We start from the raw sequence: 25803 nt of genomic DNA, 5'->3' as shown, positions 1-25803 counted from the left end.
TGTGAAGGCATTCATTGCCGTAATGCATTTCCAAGCTCCTAACCCTAACCTTAACCATCAGAAACGATTGCTTGACTCCAACTTCTACCCTAAACTCAATCCTAACCCGATTCAAAACTATTTTCTAAAAGCAAATCTTGACTCTAAAAAAGACGTCTGAATAGGTGAGGACTGGCCTAAATGCCGTCACTTCTCCAAAATGTCCTCATTATGCTGGTAGAACACTCAAAAGGGTTCTCACAAGTATAGCTCACACATACAAACACATACAGGTGCTGAGCTCTTGGCATTTTAGTGCAGTTTTACTCCTGCATTTATGAAGGAAGCGACTCACCCATTTTTGGCAATTGGCACCCAACCAGTTAGCCTATCAGTTAGCGCCTTAGCTTTAAAATTAACATGAGCAGAATATACAGTACATTTAACTTTTCCCATCCCATTTCAAACATAAGAATCAGTGTTGGGAGTATTGCATTACAAAAGTAATGTAATTGCTGCAATGGATTACTTTTTGCTGTAGCACCAGATGCTTCTGTTTCGTGTCCTACAGTACACCCACACACCTTCAGTTCAAGATTCTGTTAATCTGCTAGTATGTTATCCTCTTACAAGTTTTCTTCAGTAACATCACTCATATCAGAAACAAAGTATGTTGGAAAAAACAAAATCTAAATGAACAAAGACAGACAAGGTTTATTGTAACAAATGAAAATGGGAAATCTGCTCAAAAAAACATCAACAAAATAAAGACTGACTGAAAGGTAACAGGGAGTTCAGTATAAGCAAGCCGACGACCCAACAAGACACACTTGAAGAAGACGCCACTGGCTAATTAGTTGGCACAGGGAACACTGCTAATGAGAAACCTCCCAAGCAACACATGAGCAAGACACAACATTAAAACAAGACAAAACACCAAACAAAAATGAATACATATAAAAAAAAAAAAACATTCAAGCCATAATTAGTACCCACTAAATAGCTTAAATTTTAAAGATGGATGTAAGTAAATATGATTTTGGCTTCACCATTCCCAGCCAAGTTGTGTTAAATATCAGTTAAATTTGTTATTGTTGTTTTTCATATCAGGTTCAGTACTTGGTTTGGGAGAATTGGTGCATATTTTCCTACTTGCAGGTATCTATTTGGCACAATGATTTCAATCACGTTTCTTTAACCCTACTGGCTTTATGTTACAAATGATAGAGATTCTTTTTTTTTATATATCATAGAATAATCAATGGGAAAAAAACAAAAGGTGAAATTTCCAGCAAATGATTAGAACGTCAAATTTCAAAATGCAATGATTCTGACATCTCTATATGATTGCAACTGGTTGTGCGAGATTTTATGTACAAAAATAATCATTGTCCAAATTTTCGATGATATAGATCCATTATAATTACAATGTTTGCGATGCGTTTTAGTAGGATTTATGGCATAGATTTTTCTGTGATCTTTGCCACATGCTGTTGAACGGCGGTCGAACTGTGTCAGCAAACAGAAAATTCTTTGTTGACTTATGTTTCACTTCACTTGTTTCACTTAAGACAGTAGGTGGTGGTAGAGACCAGTTAATGGCTATGTCTTAAAGTGTCATCATCACTTCACAGGCTACAAAGACAGATCATACCATTTTAACAAGTTTTGTGGGTGTAATAAATTTAACCTGTTATGTATAGATACAACTTCCAAGCTGAAGACTTTTTTGGGCCAGTCTCAAATTTATCCAATCTTCACTGCAGCACAGCAATGAAGAAAGTGAGGGAAAATCTGAAATACAGGATACATCACAGCAGGGTTTTTTTTAGAGATCCCACGACTGTCTCTGAGGTATTGAGTTGTTCTTGAGAGTTTACATGCGAACACTTATGTGATGAGGCACGGCAAGAATGCAGCAGAAACATTCCAAATCCCGTCAGGGGTTTGAGTTGCTGTGTGAATTTCAATCGGAGTGAAATTAATCAGAGATGCAGAAGGCTCTCAACGATTCTAGAAAAAAAAAAGTGTATGCGATCACTCAGACGTCACACTGCAGCATATTACAAGATTAGGGTTAGACAATGAGATAATCTGCAGCTGAGATGAGACATTATTATGCATAACAATGCACATAAATGAGTGAATATGTGTCTGTGTGTGGCCATGAATATTCTCTAAGATAAAAGTGGAAGTGGAAGGTATGACTTCAGAGGGCATTAACAGCTTGTTAACAGTATTCATACTCCATTTGCTTCAATTTATGAAATGCATACAAAACGCATACAAATTTACCTGCATGGTAAGCGTGCATCAGAAACACACTCTTTGATTGATGCAACCTAGCTTTGAACTGAGCAAACATGTAAATTTGTTGCCCATGTGTGTCCAATAAGAATGATTATTCAAAGAAGTAGCTCTAAATATCTACATTCTCTTTTAGATTTGAGTTTTACCTCCTAATAAAAGGTCTAATTGACATGAAAGTGTAGAGGTGAAATCAAATGTCTGTAAAAGCTTCTTCTTTTTTTTATAACAAACTGAACAAGGAGACTAAAAAAGACAAAAACAAACCAATATAAACATGGGGTCCTTACAACATGATTTCTATTGGTTGTTTATTTCTAGCTTCAAGTTGTAGCAATTTCACAGCTGGCCACTAGCAGTTGCAGTGGTGTTGTAGGTGGCAACCGGTAGCATTTGAGGATCTCACCCACATATGTCTCTTCTTGCAAAAAGTTTGAACACCGATGATGTAAGCAATCTGATTGGGACATTGCAGATTGCAGATGAAAAAAAAATCAGTAATGATATATACTGTTGTGGATCTTTTAATGTCAACCCCACACATTTTCATATGTCTACACGGAAAAAAAGGAATTGTTCTGACTGTTCCGATACATTTGAGGGGTAGGGCTGTCATACATGCACACTGATATGTTCCTTTCTATCTTTTTTGGTAACTTTCTGCATCTATATGTGTGTTTGCTGGTAAATTGTAGGAGCTGCTTAGTATTCCTGACTCCCTACTGTGATGCAGGGGCTTCAGACTGAGCTATGACTCATCATGGATGCTCAGTGAGATCTCTGAGGTCAGACACAAAAGAGTGCAGGCAGGCAGAATGGCAGAGAGATGTTCTGAGCAGAATCTGCCAGGTTATAGCCATTGAACTAAAATAACCTCTGACAGAACAACACACTGATTCAGAGCTTTTTTTTTCATTGTGTGACGAAAGAAAACCGAGAAAAATATGGATGTAGATCTTGCAGTTAGTCCTCTATTCAAAAATATTAGGACACGCAACCTTGCTTTCCAACGGTAAATGGAAATTAACACACACACACACATATATATATATATATATATATATATATATATATATATATATATATATATATATATATATATATATATATATATATATATATATATATGACTAGAGGACTGTTTCTGTGTGTGCAGCTAATAATCATGGTCAATGCAAAATTATTTCCATCCATCCATCCATGCTTATCCTTACAAGGATGACCAGCTTGCTCGTGCGAATCCCAGCTGGTTGCCAGCCAATCGCAAGGGGCACAGAGACAAACAACCATTCACGCACCCAATCACACCTTAGGACAATTTTATATGTCCAATAAACCTGCCGTGCATGTTTTTTTTTTGGAGTGTGGGAGGAAGCCGGGGTGCCCAGAGAGAACATGCAAAATCCACACAGGAAGGCCAGAGCGTGACCTCGGGTCCCTTTAACTGTGAGGCGGACGTGCTATTCATGCCGCCACCGAGCCACCTACAGAATTATTTGATTCATCCAAAAATTAATTCCAGGTTTGGCAAGCTCTAGTGCAATGTTGCCTCTGAGTCAGGAGCTCTCCCACAGTTTAGTAGAGAAATTAGATTTTCTGACGTCTGCAGGAGTGCTATCACACAATATGTGCTTTTAAATAAACTGATTTGGATCATGCTTCCAATGTTATCCCAATTATATTGTTGTCATAGGTGATAAGCACAGATCTCAGGGTAGATCAGGGATCGCTCGGCACTCCCTCTGCAGAATGCTCTCAACAGAGGCTAAACGGTGTCAGTCAAATGTGATTGCGCAGGCAAGCCGAGTGGAAGGCAGATAGAGAAAGTTATGCATGACTTTGTGTGTGGGTGAAAGACAAAGTGGATAAAAGTTGGTACCATAACTGATAAGAGTCTTGTGGCTGATTGTGTAAAGCTGAGCCAAATAAGCCAATGTGACAAACACAACAGAGTATATGAAGCCTCTTACTTAGTTTAAATGTGATCAAATTAGTTACAGGGACTCAATTTGCGATGCACATTAACCCTTGTGGCATTATGGTACAAATTATGGAAATTCTTTTGATTTTTTTTTTTAATGATATCATAAAAGAATCAATGTTAAAAAAAAAACAAAACAATTCTTAGCTGAAATTTCCAGCAGATGATTAAAATATGTCAAATTTCAAAATGCAACTATTCTGACATTTCCATGTGATTGCAGCTGGACGTGCAAGATTTTGTATACAAAAATAATCATTGTCCAAATGTATCCATCTATTTGCATTTTAATCGAATATATGACATTGATTTTCCTGCTTTTTTTTTTTTTTTTTTGCAACATTCCATTGAGCGGTGGTCAAACTATGTCGTCTGCAAACAAATTCTTTGTTGACTTGTGTTTCATCTCAAGAGAGTTGGCGGCGGTGGAGACCAGTCAATGGCTATGACTTAAAGCGTTATCATGACGTCACAAACTCCAAAGATAGACCATTCCTTTTTTTTTGCGGGTGCCAATAAATTTAACCTACATATGTATGGATAGAACTGAGGCACCAGAACAATTTGAGTGGTTGAAGGGGAAAATATTCATAAATAAGCCTTTAAATACACCTTTAAAAGCATTTACAAAATTAGGGGAAAAAATGCAATCTGTATAGTTTGCAAAGTGTGTACGCAAGGGTTAAGCCAAAGATTTCATACGGTCTCCTAGGCCTTGAATTTGATACCTGTGATTTAATTTTTCCCAGCATGCAATTTTTGGGAGGCCTGCTTGTCTACATGCAATAACAAAACCAATTTTATATTTTTCTAATTCAGTGGCCAGAGGCATTTATTCATGAAACACCCATAATGTTTCCTGAATTCATCATGGATAGGATCCGGCTCACCTGTGCTACTAATGAGCACAAGCGGTGTAGAAATTTAACAGACAAATCAATTTTTTAAAATGCAACTCATTTAAAATGTTCGATGTACTAAAATAATTGGGACTGCATTATGATAAATTCCAAGTATTTCAATGAGTGTCAAAGGGTCAGCGTTCCCAAAATAACAACCTAATCCTTTATTAGTTCCACATGAGCTCATACACCATTTACACATGCATGGATTTAAATATTCCAGCTCATATGTCATGGAAATGTGTAAAATTGCTTTAAGAGGCCACAGCCAATTAAAGTTCACAAAGAGAGAGCTAAATGTTTCAAGTCATTTAACAACCAAATTATGAAGCTGTCACAGCATCATTCATTATTTATACTAATTTTGTAAAGCTTTACTAAAGGCGTTATTTCTTGCTTCAGTGCATAATAGACATCAGATATTCACAGATTAAGCTGTTTTGTATTGACCTAAAGGTTATATGTCACAGCCATTTATTGTTATCAAAATTATTTATTTATTTAATATTTCAATCTTTGATGCTCCGCAATACAATTTGGGTCAGAAATGCCCAGGATATTTTGCAAGCTACACTAGTTGATCAACAGATGAGAAGGCTGGATTTCTCATTAATATTTGATATGTAAATACGCTTTGCGCTGATTGGCTCACTGTTCTCAAGTTAAATTTGGAGTACAGCTTTACTTTGATTGGTAGTGTGCTATAGCTCTGCATTTTGATGCAGCCAAGCCTTCATACTTGAGTAGTGACGACTGTGTCAAGGCAACAACAGCATCTAAAGCTAACATTTGCTTCCTTATGCATTATGAGCTGTTGCATTCAACTGTGAAACTATATTTTTTTTATCGGCGAGTTTAGTGCCCGGTAATGCAATAAATGCAAGTAGATTGGGAAAAGAGTTACACTGTCTAATATTTTGGTAGCAAAATGCCAGCCATTTATGGCCAGTCTGACACAGTGGGGGGGCGAGAGGAGATTTTGATGTCACGGGACCATGGGACAGAGTTACAAGGTGCCAAGAGCTGTTAAAAGCCATGATGTAAAACAAGGGAACATACTTCTGTGCAACCATTGATTAATGTTGAGGTAACAAAAAAAATCTAAACTTGGACCAATGCCCACAGTACCATAGGTCTAATGCTAGTTCAAATTCCAGAAGTTTTAGGTTTGACTTGAATGGACGTTCAGACTTGTTGCACATGGTAACTGAAAGAGAGAGAGAGAGAGAGAGAGAGAGAGAGAGAGAGAGAGAGAGAGAGAGAGAGAGAGAGAGAGAGAGAGAGAGAGAGAGATAATTCGACCTCATATTTTGGATGCGTTTGTTCATTTTAATTAGTTGTTGAGCTCATCAATAATGTCATCAAACTTTTTTTTTTTTTTTTAATCTGGCAGAATTGACGCCCGCCCCTCTGCCACCCATGCTGGCCAGTTAGTAGGATGTGTGTCTGAGGTCAACACTGAACTGTGAAGCCCCTCCGTTCCACACGACACGAGCGCTGTCAGACAACTAACTGCAAAACAATAACAAAATAAATTCGCACAAGCCCCACCAATGATCTTGCGTTAAAATAAGACTGCTGCGCTGTCAATGAATATGCCTCGACTTCTGCAGTTGAGGAGTGAGTACTAGTGCTGGTTGCAGATGCACTGCGGCAGCTATGAGTTTTCACGAAACGTTATTCAACGGCGTCATCTTGTGGTTGCCTTGAGCGTCACACAAGCGTTGGTTGTACTGCCACATCATGTCGTCCCTCAAAGCACTTAAAACATGGCATCAAGGGTCTCATTGATTACATTTTAGACGCTTTCAAACTTCATTTGAATTGGTCCTCAAAAGAATAATCAACCGAAAGTGTCGTCTTTTGGATCATAGAAGAACTCTCTTTTCAAAAAACTAAAAGTAATAACTTAATTATTAATATTTTTTTCATAAAAAATAATCAATATAAAGTGTCAGACCTGTTCTAAAAATAAATTGTTATGAATAAATATTTGTCCACAGAAAAATATTCCATTTAAGTTGTCCTCTTTTGGGATTGTAGTCAAGATGTGTCAACAAAAATAAATAATAAATACATAAAAAATAACTTGACAGGTAACAAGAGGTGGCACATGACAAGTTGGGTCAAACCATTCTACGATGAAGGTGAATCTGGGTTTTTTTTTTTTTTTAAAGAAAGAAATGGAATAACCTATTGAACGTAAAAAGTTTTATGAACTTAGATTTTCCTGAAAGAACTACAGTAGACAGTAATATGCCATGTAGGGCGAGACAATTCTGTCATCAATGAGATTGTGGAAGAAAATGTCCACTGACACAATATAAATGGATGAAAGAGTTTCTAGGAGAATGACGAGAATGATCAGCAAATGTTTTCAGTTCCACTGTGATTTTTAAACGATATCTTTTTAAATGATAGAACTATACAATAGATTTATTTAAATAGTTCTTATTAATTATTAATTTAAAATAATACATAATACTAACATAATTATTCAGATAATGTAGTTCACAAATATGTAACTGTGGTTTTGTTAAATAATATCCCTACGATTATTGAAGAATAATGTTACAGTAGTTGCTAATAATCATTATTATACATATTTGCATATTTGATGCATTTGAAATTAGATTTCTCGTCAGTAGAGGGCGCTAAGTTACCTTGATAGAGACAAAACCAAATGCTCATCTAACTGAGCCAATATCAAAAAGTTTGAATTTGAACATATAGTTCTCCTCATTTGGATGACACAGAATGAGATCTCATTCTCAAGTGTGTGCATATATGTATATATGTGTGCATATATGTATATATGTGTACATATATGTATATATGTGTACATATACATATATATATATATATATATATATATATATATATATATGTGTACATATATATATATATATATATATATATATATATATGGATATACTTGAGTTTAGTGCTTGATTCCTGTTCAATATCTATACAATGTTAACCCAAGATAAGTGTAAGGGAATTAAGTTGTTTTGTCAAAATTGCAAAGTGCAAAATTGATGCTCTACATCTCTACTGAACATTGTTTTACAACGCTAAAGCTCTTGAGCAATATTAGTCCTTCAAATAACTTCATCTATCATAGACACAAACCCATTTTATTGCTTTCATCTATTTCTTTACAGTAAACATGCACATTAGTGGAATTTATTTACAAATGGTTAAGCAGAACAATATCTCGATTATAGCGCTACAGTATAAATACAATTTACATGAAGTCCTAGGCTTGTCGTCAACATCACCATGAGGTATTATTTAACACATTTTACAACATGAAAGGAAAAAGGTTTCAGCCGTCTTTGAGAAATGTGTCCACAGTTATTGCCTGGCATTTTTGTCTCTGTTATGTCCTTGTAACCAAATGTCGTCCACGATTGAGATGCAGCCATAGAGCCAAGCTGAAAAAAAAAAATCACTTCTCTTAAACCTTATGCCTTCTTTATTATGACAGTTTCTTAAGAAGTCTCAGTAGTTTCTCCTGTCGCTTTATAAGCATTCATTGTATATTCTTTTCACAAGATAACTGTCCATTGTGAGTAGAAGGTGCTGCATATATAAAACCTGACAGTGTTAAATCTTTTATGTGAATCTTTAATCTCCTAGCACTTGCCTGTTTTCACAGGAACAGCTCAGTCAAATATTGTAACAGTTCAGAGGCTGAAAATGAGAACAGAACCAAGAAGAACCTGACCTTTTGGGAATGAGAAAGCATTGACAATCAAAGCATCAGGAGGTATCCTTTTCATCACATTTAACTAAAGTAAACCAAGCAAAATAGAATAAACAAAGTTTATATTGTAACAACAACCATGCATGGAGAACAAAAAAGCTTTGTTACCAATATCAGATAAAGAGGGCTTGAAGCCATCTCCTTAGAACAGTGAAACAATGCAGCTGCAATTGTTTCTAAAGGCAATGCATTAGGTTATCTGGACAATTCATTATTCCTATGCACATCACTGAATAAACTTGCAATAAAAGTAAACTCATTCCAGTATAAGTGACAGCATGTTACAGCATTATTGAACACAACAAATTAACATGCGGCGTCACCCTGTTGTCTGATTTATGAAATACCACGTTCATCTGCAGATTGACAGCATGCTGCTACAGTATTAACATATGAAAATGCACTTTCAAATCTGATTTTAATCTTTGGTTCACATAATCATCTATTAGCCAACACATTAAAGTCATTCAAAAACTCTACCACATTAAAAGCCTCGCCAGTAAGTTTGAACTGAATTGTAGTCCTATATCTGCTTGTTCTTTCTTCTTAAAATACTACCTTACTACCTTTTGCGAAAAGCAGGCCTCAGTTAGAAAATAACTGATATCAGTCTGCGTATCTCTTCTTGCTTCAATATGAATGTAATTTTACAGCAACTTCCTGAAACAGTGCATAATGTAAGTTTTGGAGTTTTGCGTATTGAATAAGACCTTAATCCAATGAAATTTTGCACTGAAAAGTCACATTTCTGGTGAACAAGTCACTTCAGTCCTAAACTACACCAACCATTGATGAGAACACAATACTATTATTAATTTATTAAATATTTCGGTCAGACAACCAGCCATACATATTCATCTTATAAGGAAGCATAGATGTGCTAAATATGGCTGTGTTCTCTCATCTAAGAGATGATCTATTGTCTAAAGTACTGTTGTCTATGCTGCACAACAAAAGCTTTTTGATCCAACAAAGTTATATGATGGGAATAATGACAATCAGTACGAGGGGTGAATGAACGGTGCAATTAACTGATTTGGTTATAATTTGAATGATGAATAGCAAAGGAGTCTAATTATGTTTTTATTTCTTGTATATCATGTAGCAACAACTCTTTTGTGCACAAAAATGAACTAAATGATACATTAAATAAAACACAATTTGTGCTATTTCCTGGAACTGAATTGTCTCACTTATTGTGAGAGCTATTAAAACACACCGCCGTCCTAGGTTACAGTTTTGTTTTGTATCTGTTTACCATAAGGATGGTAAATAAATTACACTCACTAAAAACCTCCCCTTTCCCAGTATCACTGGTAATTTCAGCCAGCACGTCATGTATTGCCACTAACAAAATGAGTGGCGACACAATTAGAATAACTGCGCTACAGTGGGCAAACTGAACGGTTGTCATCTTTGGAAGCACTTTTTCCTTCACGCATCAGGTCTGTCTGTATATCAGACCTCACCCATCTGAAACAGAGGTCTGAAAACAAAAATAGTAGAGAGCCCCCGCCCCACCCTTCCCCCTTCCTTAAAAACAATCTTGTATCATCATCATTATGTTGTTGCTTAAAAATAGTAAAAACTCACCTGTCACCACACCGAAGTCACACTTATTGTACATAGAGTGAAATAAACTCCACAATTACAGACATAAATGCTAAAAGTACAAATAATACGTCCAATAAAGAAGATTGACAAGGACAAACGACAGAGGGAAAGTGACTCTCGAGTAGTTGTCTATGTGGTGTGGATTTTTTATGTGACAGCAGCTTATGAAACTGAGGAGTTTGCGGAGGGTGGCCAAAACTGTGAGACACCAGTTGGTGGGTTCTGGAGGGGAAGGCTCAGGCTTGGGCTCACTGCCAGTCGGGCTGGATGGGTCGACGGCCAGTTCCGTGGAGGAGGGAGCAGCGGCGGGACCAGCGTCAGGCTCCTTGCGTCTCTTTGCCCTCTCGGGGTGGCTGGAAATGGTGGTGACGATGCCGTTCATTTCATCATCAAAGTTGTGCATTTGGTGCCCGTACTGTGGCAGAGTAAAATAGAATGTAAAACGAGAATACTAGCTGCTTGGGCTAAAAATATTTGCCACGCAGAACAAAGAGGCATTTAGGTGGCATTTGACGAAAATGGATATTCGTGATGCAAAAACTCGTGGGCAAAAAAACGTGGGCATATGATATCAAATTTCAGGTACATATATACAATCATTTTGAGCCTTGTACATGACATAATATGACTTTTTTTACATTCCAATTTTAACACAAATATGTGGAGAAAATTAGCCTGGTTTGAGTTGTGCAATTATAAGTCAACCCCCAAAAATGGGTAATAAAAATGAGGGAAAAAAACATGACTTGTACTCAAAGAAATACGAAAATAAAGCTTTCATTGTATGTCACAAATCTCCAGTGTTACCACTAGGTGCAAACTATGTATGTACAGTATATGTGGTGCATTCAAACACAGTCTGACTTTTCAAACTACCACAGAAAAAGTCAGTCAATGTATTAAATGTTAAAACCTTTAAATTTTGAAACAATTGAAACAACGTGGGATTTCTGTCAATCTATAGAAGCTGACATATGTCAAGAATAACGAAAGAGGTGAAACTACATTACTCTGATATTTTATTTAATTTTAATCAATAATTTACTTTCCTGCGCAGGATGCTGCCTGTTATGTTATATTCAGGGGGGGGGGGGGGGACTCGATCCACGAATAGCCAAACTTAGTTTGTAATTTCATTGGAGAAAAGAATGATTTAAAAAAAAAGTAAAGTGCAAAGGCCATAACAATGGGAACAGCAGGACAGGATAATAAGAGTTAGGTCTTACCACTAGCATGTGCGCATCGCTGTATGAAAGGGTACAGAAATGAGCCACAGCATACTCAATGAGAGCTCCGAAGATAAAGCTGAAGCAGATTCCTAAGTAGACGTCTATCGCTTTGATGAAACAGTTGGCATTAGGTAGCGACGTGCGAGCTCCCATCATCAAAGTGGTCATCGTCAGCACTGTCGTCACACCTGCCATGTAACACAAACACATTTGTACAGTGTCTTGAGCAGGAATCCCTAAATCACCCTCAAGATCAGGTTACTCCAAACTCATGGCACTATAACGGAGACGGATCACTGGAGCTATACACACGCTTTTATATTGGCCCAATAGTTCCCCCATCACTACGTCTGTGTCTACGTCATACGTCTATGTCTATAATTGAAAAAGGGTTTACTTCGTTCATGTCTGATATTGCTATGCATAATCTGGAATATGAAGAAGATTGTGTGTTTTTACACATGGAAAAATCTTCATTACCTCTGACTGGTACATACCTATACAAATGCGTGCTGGAACAGAGGATAGGGAGATCCAGAAGGAGACCCATGATAGGACCACCAAGAGGCTTGATGGGACATATGTTTCCAAGATGAAGTACAGGATGCTCCTCTTCAGCTCAAAGTGGAAGACCAGCTTGGGGTAGTGACCTTTCAACAACAGGCAGTCGGCATGCATATCTTCTGATCAAATATATGTACTAAAATGTACTTACTGGAAGTCATTTGAAAAATAAAATATAAAAATTCCAGTATAGATGGTATTGACAAGACGTCATGGAACCGTGTCTATCGATCCAGAGGCCATTTTCAGTGTGCAAATGCAAAAACTATGTGTGTTTTGATGAGGTTATTTTGCGCCGATTAAAACATGCCATCAGTGTCTGATTTATTCAACTTTAGACCCTTTCAAATTTCATTTGTGTTGGTCCACAAAAGAATAACCAAGCTAAAGTGTCCTCTTATGGATCATAGAAGAAATGTGTTATCAAAAATAAATAACTTAATAAATAAATATTTTCCATAAAAAAATAATCAATATAAGGTGTCAAACAGTGAATACTCTCTACAGGACAATGAAAATGTTGCCATTAAGGTTACCAGTTTCATAGATAGCCTCTGACACAGAAGTGTAGTGGTCTTCCACTGTGTACTGAGCAAGTTGAAGAGTGTCTAGGCCACTGACAGATTCATTTCCTCGGGTCCAGTAGAACATGACATCGTTGATGTTGTAACCCCCTATGGAAGAAGAAACCAAAAGTTTTTTTTCAGGAAAATGGCACAAAATGAATTTTATAAGAGGCTTGTCAGTAGAATTTAATTACTATGTGTCAACATAATTCATCAAATCAGCACACTAGGGTATCATCACATTGCAGCAGAGCCATATTTATCACGGTATAATGGACTCTTGGTCAAGTGGAATAGCAGTTTCTGCATTTAGCCCTTGTCCTCCTGTGACACCGCAAATATGCTATAAATACAAATAGCCGTCTAACGGGTGAAGCAGAATATGTCACTAAACCAAAATGTAGCTCAGCTCAAGACACCTTGGAAAGTGAATTAACTGTGCTCCACCCACGGTTAGGTTATTATGGGATTACAAGATAGAGTTGGCGTAAAGTCCCTCTTATAGCAGTAGAAGAGCAAAACGAATTTGATGTGTTCCCCTTGAGGGGGATACAACATTCAAATAATTCTGCTTCCATCACAACACCTGAACTTGACAATTTCTCTAAGAGCATCAAACCAAGATTTGCAAACATTGTCAGTGTTTAATGCATTCTGACCATGGTGGAAACAGAATAATCTCACTGTAATAAAGCTAATAGAGTTTGACCCCCCCCCCCCCCAAAAAAAAAAAAAAAAAATCCTATAGGAATTGTTAACAGAAATGCATTCATCATGTAAAAGCCATGATAAAAGGCATAACTCTAGCCTCATACTAACCAAACTAACATGCATATTGCAATGGGCCCCAGAGAGTCTTGGTTACCCAGATGGAAAAAAAAGAAGGCATGCAAAATATGCTCATTCGATAATATCTACTGTAGCAAATGCCTACATTTTCAAATACAGCATAATAATTTGCCTTGAGACTTTGTGAGCCTAAAGCATTAATTACGAACTCTGTGTGTGTGCGTGCGTATGTGTGTATGTACAATCTATTATCAATGATATAATGATGTGTTCAGATTTGATATATTGAGAATGACCACATTAAAAAAAAAAAAAAAAAAAAAAATATATATATATATATATATATATATATTATGTGTGTTTTATGTGTTTTTTTAAATGTGTTCATTCTCAAGATATCAAATCTGAACACATCATTATATCTTTGATAATAGCTTGTACATTGTAGTTGATGTTGTAGACCTGTTCTTATTTTTCAACTCAATAAATAAACAAATACTTAAATAATCAATATATACAGTAGTTGTACTGTTCTTCATTGATGTGCTTCCCACATTTTTCACCAGAGGGTGCAAAAGATGGACAAATCAAATCCCCACTGTATTAATGTTGCCTTTAATTAAATGTCATAGCTCTTTTTATTAATTAATGTATTGGCTCTCTAAATGGTTGACCAGAGGAGCCCAACATAAGGGCAATAGTTCATGCTATTTATTTTTCCTATTTAAAGCCAAGACATGACTGAACAACTATGAAGAAAGAGCTGGACTATAGCTGGGCTGTGGTTCCTTAAAATGCCTCACATTAGACCTAATTCAGGTTACCAAAATATAATAGCTGACATATCTCGTATATCTTTGCTGTCAGAAATCACTAAATATTATACCACAATCCCAAATTAATGCTCGCCACGCTTCCACAATGGTGCCATACTCTGCTGTCAACTGACTTTTTGCATTAGAAAAAAAATGAATCTTTGACTTCATCTTCACACTGGGAGATATGCAAGACATAGAGCAGAATGAGGGTGAGGAGAAAGTAAGAGGAAGCATCAAAAGAGAGCCAGAAGATCAAAGAGAAACTTTAACTTTAAGCGAAAGAAAGCGACCAACCGTGCCGATATTTAGCTAGGAATTATAGAGGCAGCGGAGGAGGGAGCCATCATCCTTTCAGCTCCAACCTCCAGATGTCTTTATATCTGTTGGGGGGATTGTAGGGCCTCCATTTCCTTTTTTTTTTTTTTTTTCTTTCTTTGCATTTGAGCATCGATGGCCTGTTTGGCTTTGGTGTAGACCAGAATGGGCTAAGTCGGCATGCCTGCCTGTCATTTGAAAGCATGGCATGAAGCAAGCAGATCAGGAATGACAGCAGATGAGCGAGGGTGGCAGAAACTGCGGAGGGGACAGGTTGTTTCGCATATCACAGTCATTTCATAACATGATTTACTTAGAAAGATGCTCCTGCTTCTTTACTGATAAAAACAAAAGGATTTGTGGAAAAAAAAAATGCATTTAATGACAGATTATATCGGGCTCACCAAACTGTCTGAAACTGATTACTTTTTGGGGACTGAATAACATAAGATAACCACCCAGGGGTACAGATGACAACAACAACCATATATATATATATATATATATATATATATATATATATATATATATATATATATATATATACACACACACACACACACACACACACACACACACGCACGCACACACAATAACCTCACACAGTGTCTAGTAGAGCATTATGGAGGTTAAACTCATATAAATCAATTGGGGAAGAGTCAGCCCAGTGTATAAGAACCATTTGTTCTGTTTGATATTCATTAATGGTTTTATAGCTTACCTTTGTCTTATAACTGTTTGAAGTTGACGCTTGTATACTGTATGCGCATTGCATCATGTGAATTAGATCACAATTCCTGAAAAGTTCTCTTGGCTACAACACGTAGACTCACAGACAGAAAGAGGTTCTTACAGCTCTCCAGTTGTAGTGTGCAGGTCTGCTTGTCCATCGGGTACTTGGTCAAATCCATGTTACAGGCCACAGTGGTGGTAATTCTGTTGGACATCAATATAGGAGTTCATTAAACAATTCCACAGGGAATTGATGCTAGACTTTGTGAAGTTAGTTACTGGGAGCTGTCGCAATCTTGTTTTATTGCCGTTGTGCTCCGCTTTTTTCTTTCTGTTTGCAATCCCCTTGGGGAGTGTTGGTGGGCGGAGTCTCCTATGTTTGATTCAATTAAGTAAATTATTCACTTTAGCCTTTCTGCTTAGACCATCTACATAACATGGGCAAGCTGATGCCACCATCAAACACTTACAACATAAAATCATATGATGAAAAGCTCATGCAAGATGCAGTGTACAGTATATTTGAAGTGCATTATTTTTATATTAAGTCATACACATTGTATAGCTAGCATATAAGCAAGTATGGTGTTAGCGTTGGTCTGTAGCAGGGATGTAACAACTCTGAGTTGATATATTTATAGTAAATTGACAAACCTCACCTCTGTTCAAATGCCAGGTGTGTTTTGTAATGTAATGACACCAAGATGAAATATTTAACAACTTATACCACCATTATTGTGATGTGTGGTACTGATCTTTAGTAGCACACCCAAAAGACTGGTGCCATGGTGACAATATCACTTGAGGAGGAGAGAGGTTGGGACCATTTAAATGCTGATTTCTTGAAAGGCACACAGTGTTCCATGGGACAATTCCTGTCATATTCACATCTGTTTCAATTAAGAAGCTTCACTGATGTAGCAAAATTTGAATCAGAAGCCTTTTTTTAGCGCTAGTGCCACACACACATGACCACACTAGCAACACTGTGAGACGTAGTCAATGTATGCCAACTTTGGGCATTACCGATTCAGGATGCACAGTTTTGTTCCAGAGATGACAATTGTGTCTTCATTTTACAGCGCTGACACTAAGCTTGTTTGCTCAGTGTGTGACACTAACTGCTTCCATGCCATACATTCTCAGCGTCAAAATACCCATGAATTGATGCATTGGTTATTTTGAGGATGGGAAAGTCACCACAAGCAAACCCACGTGGGTTCTATCCAGATCTTCTGGCTTCTTCTCATACTCCAAAAACATGCATGGCAGATGTATCGGAAGCTCTAAAATGTCCTTAGGTGTGATCGGGTGTGTGAATGGCTGTTCGGCACAACTGTATGTGCTGGTGCCTATCCCATAGTTCATATTTTTCATACTTGGGCAGTAGCCTAAAAACAGCTGGGATAGGCACCAGCAAGCCAGCAACCCTATTGAGGATAAGCAGCTATAGAAAATGGATGTATGGATGGATGGAATAATTAACCCAAATCCATTATAATTGTAAAGGTTATTTAAATCTCACTTTATAGTTTTAACACAGCCACTTTATTGTGAATGAATCCCCCCGACATTGCTTCATTAAATCTCTCCTCTAAACCACTTCACTGTACATACATCTCAGTGCTTTCTCATGTATTCCCTAAAGCAAAGCACTGAAACATTTACGAAAGCTCTAACACCTCATATTCCTCACCTCATACGTTCTTTTTTCTCAGCCCCAATTCCCCTAGGTAGCTTTTCCTCCTTTAACTATCCTTTTAGTAGTTTCACTCCTTCTGCCCAGCTGTAACCACTAACCTACTGAGCATTTTGGTCTCAGTCAAGCCCAAGGACATTTAGTGCACATATTGTAGAAAAAATGTTGGCAACACAGCAAACTCTCCTCACAGTGGCATGTCATCCATAAAGAGAGATGTGGTCCTGAAAAATCAAACTGAACTAAATGGGAACGCCCAACTCAATTTTAAGACAGCAAGCCATCCATGTTTTTTAATCTATCTTCTGTTAGATCACGCAAAGCTTCCATTAACAACAGTGAAGATGCCTCCCCTGTGAACATTTCCCCTTTACCACTCTATGCTGTAGCCAGGAAAATAATATGAGCTCTTGAGATCGAGTCCCTATAAAACATGGTGAGTCAACAAAATCCAGATCTACAGAGTTTCTCTTGTGTAATCTATTGATAGTATTCAGATGACTCCACGGAACCACGTCAAGTCACCCAGTGACTATTTTCTGAAATCAAAAGTAAAAGCCCAGGAATGTGTGTTTCTCTCATTTTTTTTTCACTGATTGTTTGACAATGGTACACAGAGGCACGATTCACGGATGCAGCAATAGGGAGAACAAGGATGTGAAAATAAGCTTTTGGAGTACGTTGCGAATGTGAATGAAGAAAGGAAGTGAGTGACAAAAAAAAAAAAAAAAAAAAAAAAAAAAACATTGCTTGTCTGCAATAATTTCCAATTGACAATGTGCTCTGACCATTTTGTTGAGGGTAAGTTATCCTCTCACTAAGCCCCAAAGTTCAAATTGTGTTCAGATTGTCTGAACAAAAGTGAGAAATCAAAAATGTTCATGTTCAACATGTTAGTGCAAGTTTTTAGACAAGTTGTAGCTAACTACATTAATAAAGATGTGAATACAGGGTAGCCAATTTGACCACAAAACATACGTGAATATCGTCATGAAATCTGTAAACCAGCAAATGTTTGGAATTGATTCCATTAATAAAACAAACCTTCTACGTGCATCACTGCAGTACTTTTCTAACCTCATATTTCTCTTCAGAAACATTAGAGAAAGATGAGCACAACATTTTGTATAACAAAATGAAATTCAGTGTAAAGTTGTGAACACGAGGAGGAGAAACACTGAGACTGTACTCTGGCCCAATACAACGGCACTGACTCACAAGATCAGTTTGCAGAGGCGGGCAGTTTGTCGGTCCTGAAGTCAGTGTCGAACCAATGTTTTGCCGATGGACATTTGAATGACAAGAACATTTTAAAAATGACGGACTAACATCGATGATCGTGGACTGTCCATCATTTTAATCCGTCATAATAACCAAGACTTGTCACTGTTAGTAATATTTTGTCACTTCGCCCTGTTAAATCTTCCCGATTTCAAAGAAATACTTAAATCACTACAGTACTTAGGCACATAAAAATGTAAACACAGTCTAAATAGGCAGCAGGCATACATACGTAGATGTACCCGGGAGATAACTGCATGAATACCAGAGCATTAGTTTACAGCAACTAACGTCTGCGCTGTGCATCAGTTATTGTTTCATGAACTGAAATGTATACTCCACACAATTTTGCTCAATGCATTCATGTGTGGACATAAAGTAACAAACAATGTTTAAAATCAAGTACTAAGAGATTTTTGTGTTATTGTGATTTGTAAATAAGATTTGAATGAAGAACTTTGTTGTGCGATGCATTTTAGAATGCCTTTCTATTTAAATATAACGGGTACTCTGATCGGTTTTATCATCAAGGCATTATCTGGTAAATTAAGCTCTGATTTTTTTTTTTGCTATGTGACAGATGTGGTCAAATGTGAATTCCGTTCTTTGGAACTGTCATTTGAAGTATTTTTTTAAGTGGTTAGAAAAGTGCATGGACTGCAGAGGTTAAAAACTATTTGAAGCACAAAGATGCTCCCTAGCGGACGCAATTACACAGCACACATTGAACATATTCGCTGTTTGATGTGTAGGCTCCCTATTGGGCATGGTCATTTATTGCAGTCTAGTGCTGAGGGAACACACGTTAACCATTGTTATGTGGTGCATGTAATTTTAGCTTCGCGACTTAATTTGTACAGTATGATAGAAGTGAATACTGTAAAGCAGGGATGTCAAACTGATTTCTATTGCCAAATTTTGAGATCAGAGGCCAGTAAAAACTGTTCAACATAGAAATTGGGAACAGACAGTGCTATTTTTTTAACCCCTGGTTTTTAAAAGTTGAAGACAACTTGCAATGTTGGCATTTTAGACAGAAACTTGAAGTCAAATCAGTATTTCACAGGTCACATAAAATGATGGGGCGGGGCGGATCTGGCCCTCGGGCCTTGAGTTTGACACCGGTGCCATAAAGTTTAGCTTTTCGTTTAAGGCCAAGCTTTAAGGTTTAATACGCATTACTATTTTTAGTAGAATGACAGAGGTTTATTTTATTTTATTTTTTTTTGGCTTGGGATGCTGGTGATTATGCGAGTGATTGGCAGACCGACAATTGGCTGACAGAGCCATTGTAGACCATGCTGTCATTGTAGACCATGGTCTACAATGACAGAAGAAGGGGGCAGGCACAGACTGATGGACTAGTAAAAAAAAAAAAAAAAAAAAAAAAAGTAATTTGGTGACATCAGTAAATACTCGCTACTAATGAGAACAAAGTAGGTTAGCATATACTAAATAAATGACAAAAACCAATTTTGGTTTAGTGGTTCAAGCTATCGTGCAAGTCATAATCACAAATTTCCAATGTATATGCTCAATGAATTCTTGTTTGAGGATCTTGCATAGAGCTTGCCAGATACTAAGCTTAAGCTCACACTGTGATAAAAAGACTTAGAAGTTGATAGCCTGAAGCTCTTTCTATCGACAGATCACATGCTCTCCCTATGCCTCATCCGTTGGTAAAAGTACTGACTTGACTGCCCGCTCTGCAATTACGTTGTCAACCATGCTATTTTGTAGCCCTTAGCCAATTTCTCCTCAATTCCCCTGACAACTTTAATGGTTTTGTAGAGTTGAGAACACACCCAACAACCAATAAAGCAGAAGTTATGTCGATTATCTGACCTCAGCGCATAAAGGACGGTCCCATTTGGAAAGATGCGAATAAGTCTGTTCTCCACAGTAATGTCATGAAGAAAAGACTTTTTGGAGTCCACAATGAAAGTGTCAGGGACCCAGAGGAGCTCCACAAGCCGTCCGTCAAGGCTCAGGCTCTTGTTGCCTTCAAACACCAAACGCTCATCTGTCCAGCGCTGCCGGAGGAATATGGTGGCTGTGTAGTCCTGCAAGATTGAGGTTCAAAGGTTAGAAAAAATCTAATGGAATACTTGACAAGGCATGTCCAAAATATGCTGACAGAGAAGCAATGTTTCCGCTAACCATGACATCCCTGTGTAGTTAGTGGGATTTTTGCTTTTTTTTTTTTTGCACAGTTTGATATTGGTGGCGTCAGGTCCCTGAGCTGTTCTTTGCCTGAAGCAATTGAAATGCAGTGCATTGCATAAAGTCAGCAACTTAGCTTCTCCGTTTGAGAGAACACAGCAGGGTCCAGGTATCGTGTGTTGTTGTGTGTGTATCAGTACTGCGCCCTGTTCTTTTAGATACGTGTTGATGACCTTCGAGCATGCCGCTGCGTTTGTTCATTGCCCATCAAAGTCATGCTGCTAATGCGAGTAAACAACTGCAAATGTTCAGGTAATTGTTTTACAGGCATTAGTGAAACATGATGATTTGTGTGGCTTCTGAAAGGCTTGATGGTGACAGGGCAGCAGACTAGATGGAGTGTGACACATTGTCCCTTTTACCCTTATTATTTGGAGGATATGATGAGTCAGTTTAAACTGTAAAGGTCAGGCATAAAAAGTGGCAACAATTAAAAACAGTGAGGAATAGGTCTAGGAACAGAAATAACAGTGTGTCTGGAAATTCATGTGAGGCTTTAATTGTATACGCATTGGATAATTTTTGTAAACAGCTGGTGCAGGTGGAATATAAAAATGAGATTCTTAAAAAGTTAAAAACAAATAGAATCAACAAAATTGTTTTGTTCAAACGTGATTTGTTTGTGTTTCTGTTTTCATTGTTTGATCTAAAACAGAAACTGGGGGGTGGGGGTTAATGTTACAAATGTGACCCTTGAAAGTGCACCAAAGACCTACTGTATTATTGTTTTACATTTATGGGTCCGGAGTGTGGTATTCGCATTAGGATAGGAATGGAGGACCTTATGTCCCTTTTTAAATTGTAAAAAAAAAAATATGAATTCACTTGAAGTGCATAAGGTTTACTCATGTGATGCATGAGTGTGTCAAGAAGCTTATAGAAACCTCTACAAAATGGAAACAATGTAATAACTGGATTACCAAAGTCCAACAACACCAAGGTACAAAATGAACAAACAGTAAAACTTGGAGGAAGCAAATGAACAACAAAGACATGACCAGGACGATGACAGTAGCCAACAATGAACCGACAAGAAGTGAAAGAAAGCAAGGAACTCCAAATAAAACTCACACAGTGGTGTATACTGTTCAGGTAATGTAAGACCTGAGAAATTCTTGTGAGACCAAAACATCTGCTTCCATCAAATGTGTGGGTGGCTGATCTTGGAGCATTTCCCAAAGTCGTGGACAGGCATGGTCTGTGTTTGTGACATTTGTTAGATGCGCAGCCAGTGTCTCAGAATAATTTTCGGGGAAAATATGACATATGTGTTGCTTTATTTTTTCTGTTTTTGTGGCATTGTGTTGCATAAAATGTTCAATTGTGGAGTTGTTCAAGAAAGACATTTGTGAAATAAAATATACCGGTAATAATGATATTTTCAAAACCATGCCTAAATATTAATTAAGTGGTAAAATTCTGTCTTCTGTGATGATTTCTGTGAAGCCATACTTGAATTAGGAACCCCTATTCTCCATCCCCAAAGAGTTGGAACAAAAATTCTAAGTGGAATGTACTATTTGATTCTTAAAATAGATATGACTAAAGGGCCACAGGGAAAACAATTTCAATAAGCAATTATTTTGTTTGCTTGGCTGTGTTGCATAATTTAATCAAAAACTCAAAATTTACTGGTTATTTTGGCGACAAGACTCACAAATACAAACAAAAAAAATATCTTACCATGTTGATCTCTGAAATAGTGTCAATACTAGCAATGTCCAAGCTCATACCAACAGTCACAGGGCCATCTAGAAAAAATAGAACAATTAAACAATATATGCAATACTGTACCTAAATGCCTTGGAGTAATGTGAGATTATAGGTCGTGTTAAGCAGTCATCAAGAGTTTAATAATGCATCGTGTTGATAATGAAGTGCTGATCAGGGAATAATCATTAAAGAAAAGCAAGTCTTTATGTTTAATGTTACAACCAGCTATGGTTTGTTAACAATTAAATGCAAGATGCTTTGCATTCTACCGCCTTCAAATTAAAACGTTTGCCGGGCTTCTTTCATTTTTTCCTGCTGGTAATTTCTGTTTTATTCATTACTAACAGAAAATTAACCGAGGAAAATAACAGTCATCATCTACAGAACAATTATTATTATTTTTGTATGAATGTGAATTACTGCCAACTGCCATTGGTATTTTGCTGCTGATGACAAAATTGTGAAAAATAATTCTTATCATTTCCATTTTCAATCAGAGAAAAACAGTACACTTTCACTGTTTTTGCCCATCTCCACAACGGAGAGATATTTGTTCCATATCTCCACAATTTATGAATACTTTCATCCAACTGTGCTCTTGTGGACATTCAGAGAAAAGCAGACATACTTTTATTTTGCCACAATCACATGGGTATACCTGAGGCATCCTCATTTCAAGGTATTAAACGGATACAATTTATTTTTAAACCATATTTGATTGCCTCACTGAAATTACATTGAAATAAGTAATTAATATCAACTATTCATTGCAATAAACAGTAATATAGTACTTTTAATTGGTGCACTGAAATTGTTTATTTGCCCGATTTTCCATACGATCTTGCACAGAATCAGCATACAATATCTCCCTGTCAAAAGAGCATTTCTATATGTGGATGCAGTTTCCTTACTATCAAAGAAAGGCCTCAGGTACTTGTTATATCCTTTCATCAGCTTTTGAATGGTTGGAGGCAGAATTTCTCCTTCTTTCACTTCTGCTTTTATCATGGTGCTCTCTAACAACCTGAGGAGGACAGGAAGAAAGCAAAACAGTGAACAGTCCATATTTTTTATTGTGTGACAAATATTTACACCACGCAAATTCACTGGAACTGTGGGATATTTGTTTAGTCCTGGTGTATATCTTGCAAACATTTGAATTGAGAGGACATGGCATGAAATGGAGCTAAAAAGGATTTTCTTTAAAAAAAAAAAAAAAGTGCACACATGAACGGCTTGTTGAATTGTTTTGATCCACTTATATTTTATGGTAAGCATGTACTCTATTCCTATGCGGTTACATTTTAATTGGTTCAATTCAAGAAATGTATCTTCTTTTTTATGCTATAAGCGCTTTTCATAAAGGCTCATTGGAGTGCGGGAAGATGATTATATGGCTTGTAATTGCAATATACAGTGATCCCAGAGTCTTTAGCTTATGTGTGTGTTTGTGCAGAAAGTGTGAAATTCAAAATGTTTTCTTGCGGACAAAAAGCTCCTATAGGCACATGCTATGATGTGATGACAGAAGAGGAGACTGGAGGAGGAGAGAGTAAGATCTGTGCAGCGACAGGACTCTTCTTCCTTCTTGTACTGACTTCATTAGATTCCCATCTTGCACTATTGCACAATGATAACATTAGTGACAGCAAAGAATTGATGGTGCTCGGGTGGAAGTAGCAAAATAAATGACAAAATAACGCAAACTAAAGGACCCTAGCAACTGCATGGCAACTGATAGATAAATGAACAAACCAGTCACAACAGTAAATACTGGACTGTATATGACAAAGATGATAGACATATAAAAATGACAAAGACATGGCTCAGATGATAAAGGAGACAAATACATGACCATAGCAACTGCATAGCAACTGATATCACGACAGTTCTCTTCATATCGTGGGGTGTAGCTCCCTGGGGGGCATACAGTTCTAGGGTATAAGCATGTGATTCCAGGAAACATGCTTTTTTTTTTTCTTTCAAAACAATTTTACCCCAGTAATTTGTAATTGCACATCCACTGCAGTAGATGGCAGTAACAAAGTGTTCTTTTTTAAAAAATTATTTTCAACTAAGCATGCACATGCACAGCACACAGCAGGAGGTATGAAACACAAGGAACAAACCTTTAAATGACACCATGAAAAAAAACGTAACATGAATGATAATAAAAGGCAGACAGAGACTAAAAAAGCAATGTGAAATAAGTTATTCTGTGTCCCACATTTGGCCTCTATTTCTTTCTTTTTGTTAAAGGTACAATGTTATGCAGAAAAGTAGTTATAAAAATATTACAAATTATACATTTATACTTATCATTTATAGTCGAGGAAGAGGGTTTTCAATGAGCACAATATTGTCTTCTTCTGAGTGGGTCATAACTTGAAATAAACAAGAAGCACCAGTTTAATGTAACAAACTAGATATACTGTATATACAGAAAATTGGAATATTAGTGGCGCATAGGTCTGGTTGTGCAGTATTTGGGAAACAAATGAACCACAGGGAGAAAATAATATGCCTTTTTTTTTTCTCAGGATCAAGTCATTTCACATCTGTGGCACCAAGCTAATGATGTTTCATGAGTCTACTGTGAGCAGTAACATTTTATATGCTCAGCTTTGCTACACGGACCTGCCCAAGTGAGTCAGCAACCCACTGTTAATAAGGCTCGATATTTGTAATACAGCATCTCAAAGCTTTGGATAAACCGTGAATTAACATCAAATTTATATATTTTAAAAAACACATTAGTACTTGATTATTGATACAAGCAATTTACATAATTTCATTTTGAAAATAATATCAAATATGCAATAAATGAGTATTAAAACTCTTACGCAATTCCATCTTCTGCTTGTCCTACTTGTGCAAGCTCCATGTGGCTTCCATGTGAAACTGCTGGAGCTGACAAGCCTCCCCACAAATGAAAGTGAAGTTGGGCTCTCAGACCACCTGACTGTGTCAAATAAGCGGAGACAGCTGGTAAGTTGCTCCCAGCACCCTGTTGCTATGCTGCATGAAGTCTCACTCACATGGCTTGCAGCCTGTTGTTTCAGGAGGCAACAGTCTTGAATGCTAAAGCCATGTTAGTGACGGCGGTGACAGCGCTCGGCGCTCTGCCTCTGGCCCACTGCATTATCATTCTAGCTCACCCTGTGTGGTTACATTCACAATTCCGTTTGCAAAGTGCATGAGTGCATTCTTTTGCTAATTTATCCAAACTGCTTGAGAAAATGTAGGGAAAATATGCTTTTAAAAAGCAGAAAGAGTATATTGTCAGACTACTGAACATCACTAATATTTGGAGTAATGTATC

General features: G+C 37.2%; 1 protein-coding gene across 3 annotated transcripts in view; it reads right to left on the bottom strand.

Annotated features, from left to right (window-relative positions):
* Nucleotides 1-8285: 8285 nt before the first annotated feature.
* gabrzb (gamma-aminobutyric acid type A receptor subunit zeta, b) overlaps nt 8286-25803 on the bottom strand; it is a 38632-nt gene continuing 21114 nt past the window's right edge. For 2 of the 3 annotated variants that reach the window (XM_088421818.1, XM_088421819.1), the window contains 8 exons: nt 23393-23505; nt 22452-22519; nt 20391-20608; nt 15687-15769; nt 12882-13019; nt 12279-12431; nt 11779-11969; nt 8286-10967 (listed from right to left, as the gene is read on the bottom strand). In XM_088421818.1, coding sequence (XP_088277944.1) covers nt 10602-10967; nt 11779-11969; nt 12279-12431; nt 12882-13019; nt 15687-15769; nt 20391-20608; nt 22452-22519; nt 23393-23505 — 1330 coding nt within the window. In that variant the 3' untranslated portion in view covers nt 8286-10601. Of the gene's footprint in view, nt 10968-11778; nt 11970-12278; nt 12432-12881; nt 13020-15686; nt 15770-20390; nt 20609-22451; nt 22520-23392; nt 23506-25324; nt 25428-25803 lie in introns of those variants that run through there. The other variant, XM_088421820.1, reaches the window with a different exon arrangement.

The sequence above is a fragment of the Hippichthys cyanospilos genome, chromosome 8, assembly GCF_059441005.1.
Source record: "Hippichthys cyanospilos isolate Australia breed blue-spotted pipefish chromosome 8, RoL_Hcya_1.0, whole genome shotgun sequence".
Taxonomy (NCBI): domain Eukaryota; kingdom Metazoa; phylum Chordata; class Actinopteri; order Syngnathiformes; family Syngnathidae; genus Hippichthys; species Hippichthys cyanospilos.
The sequence above is the reverse complement of the archived record's forward strand: the minus strand, read 5'-3'. Positions and strand labels throughout refer to the sequence as shown.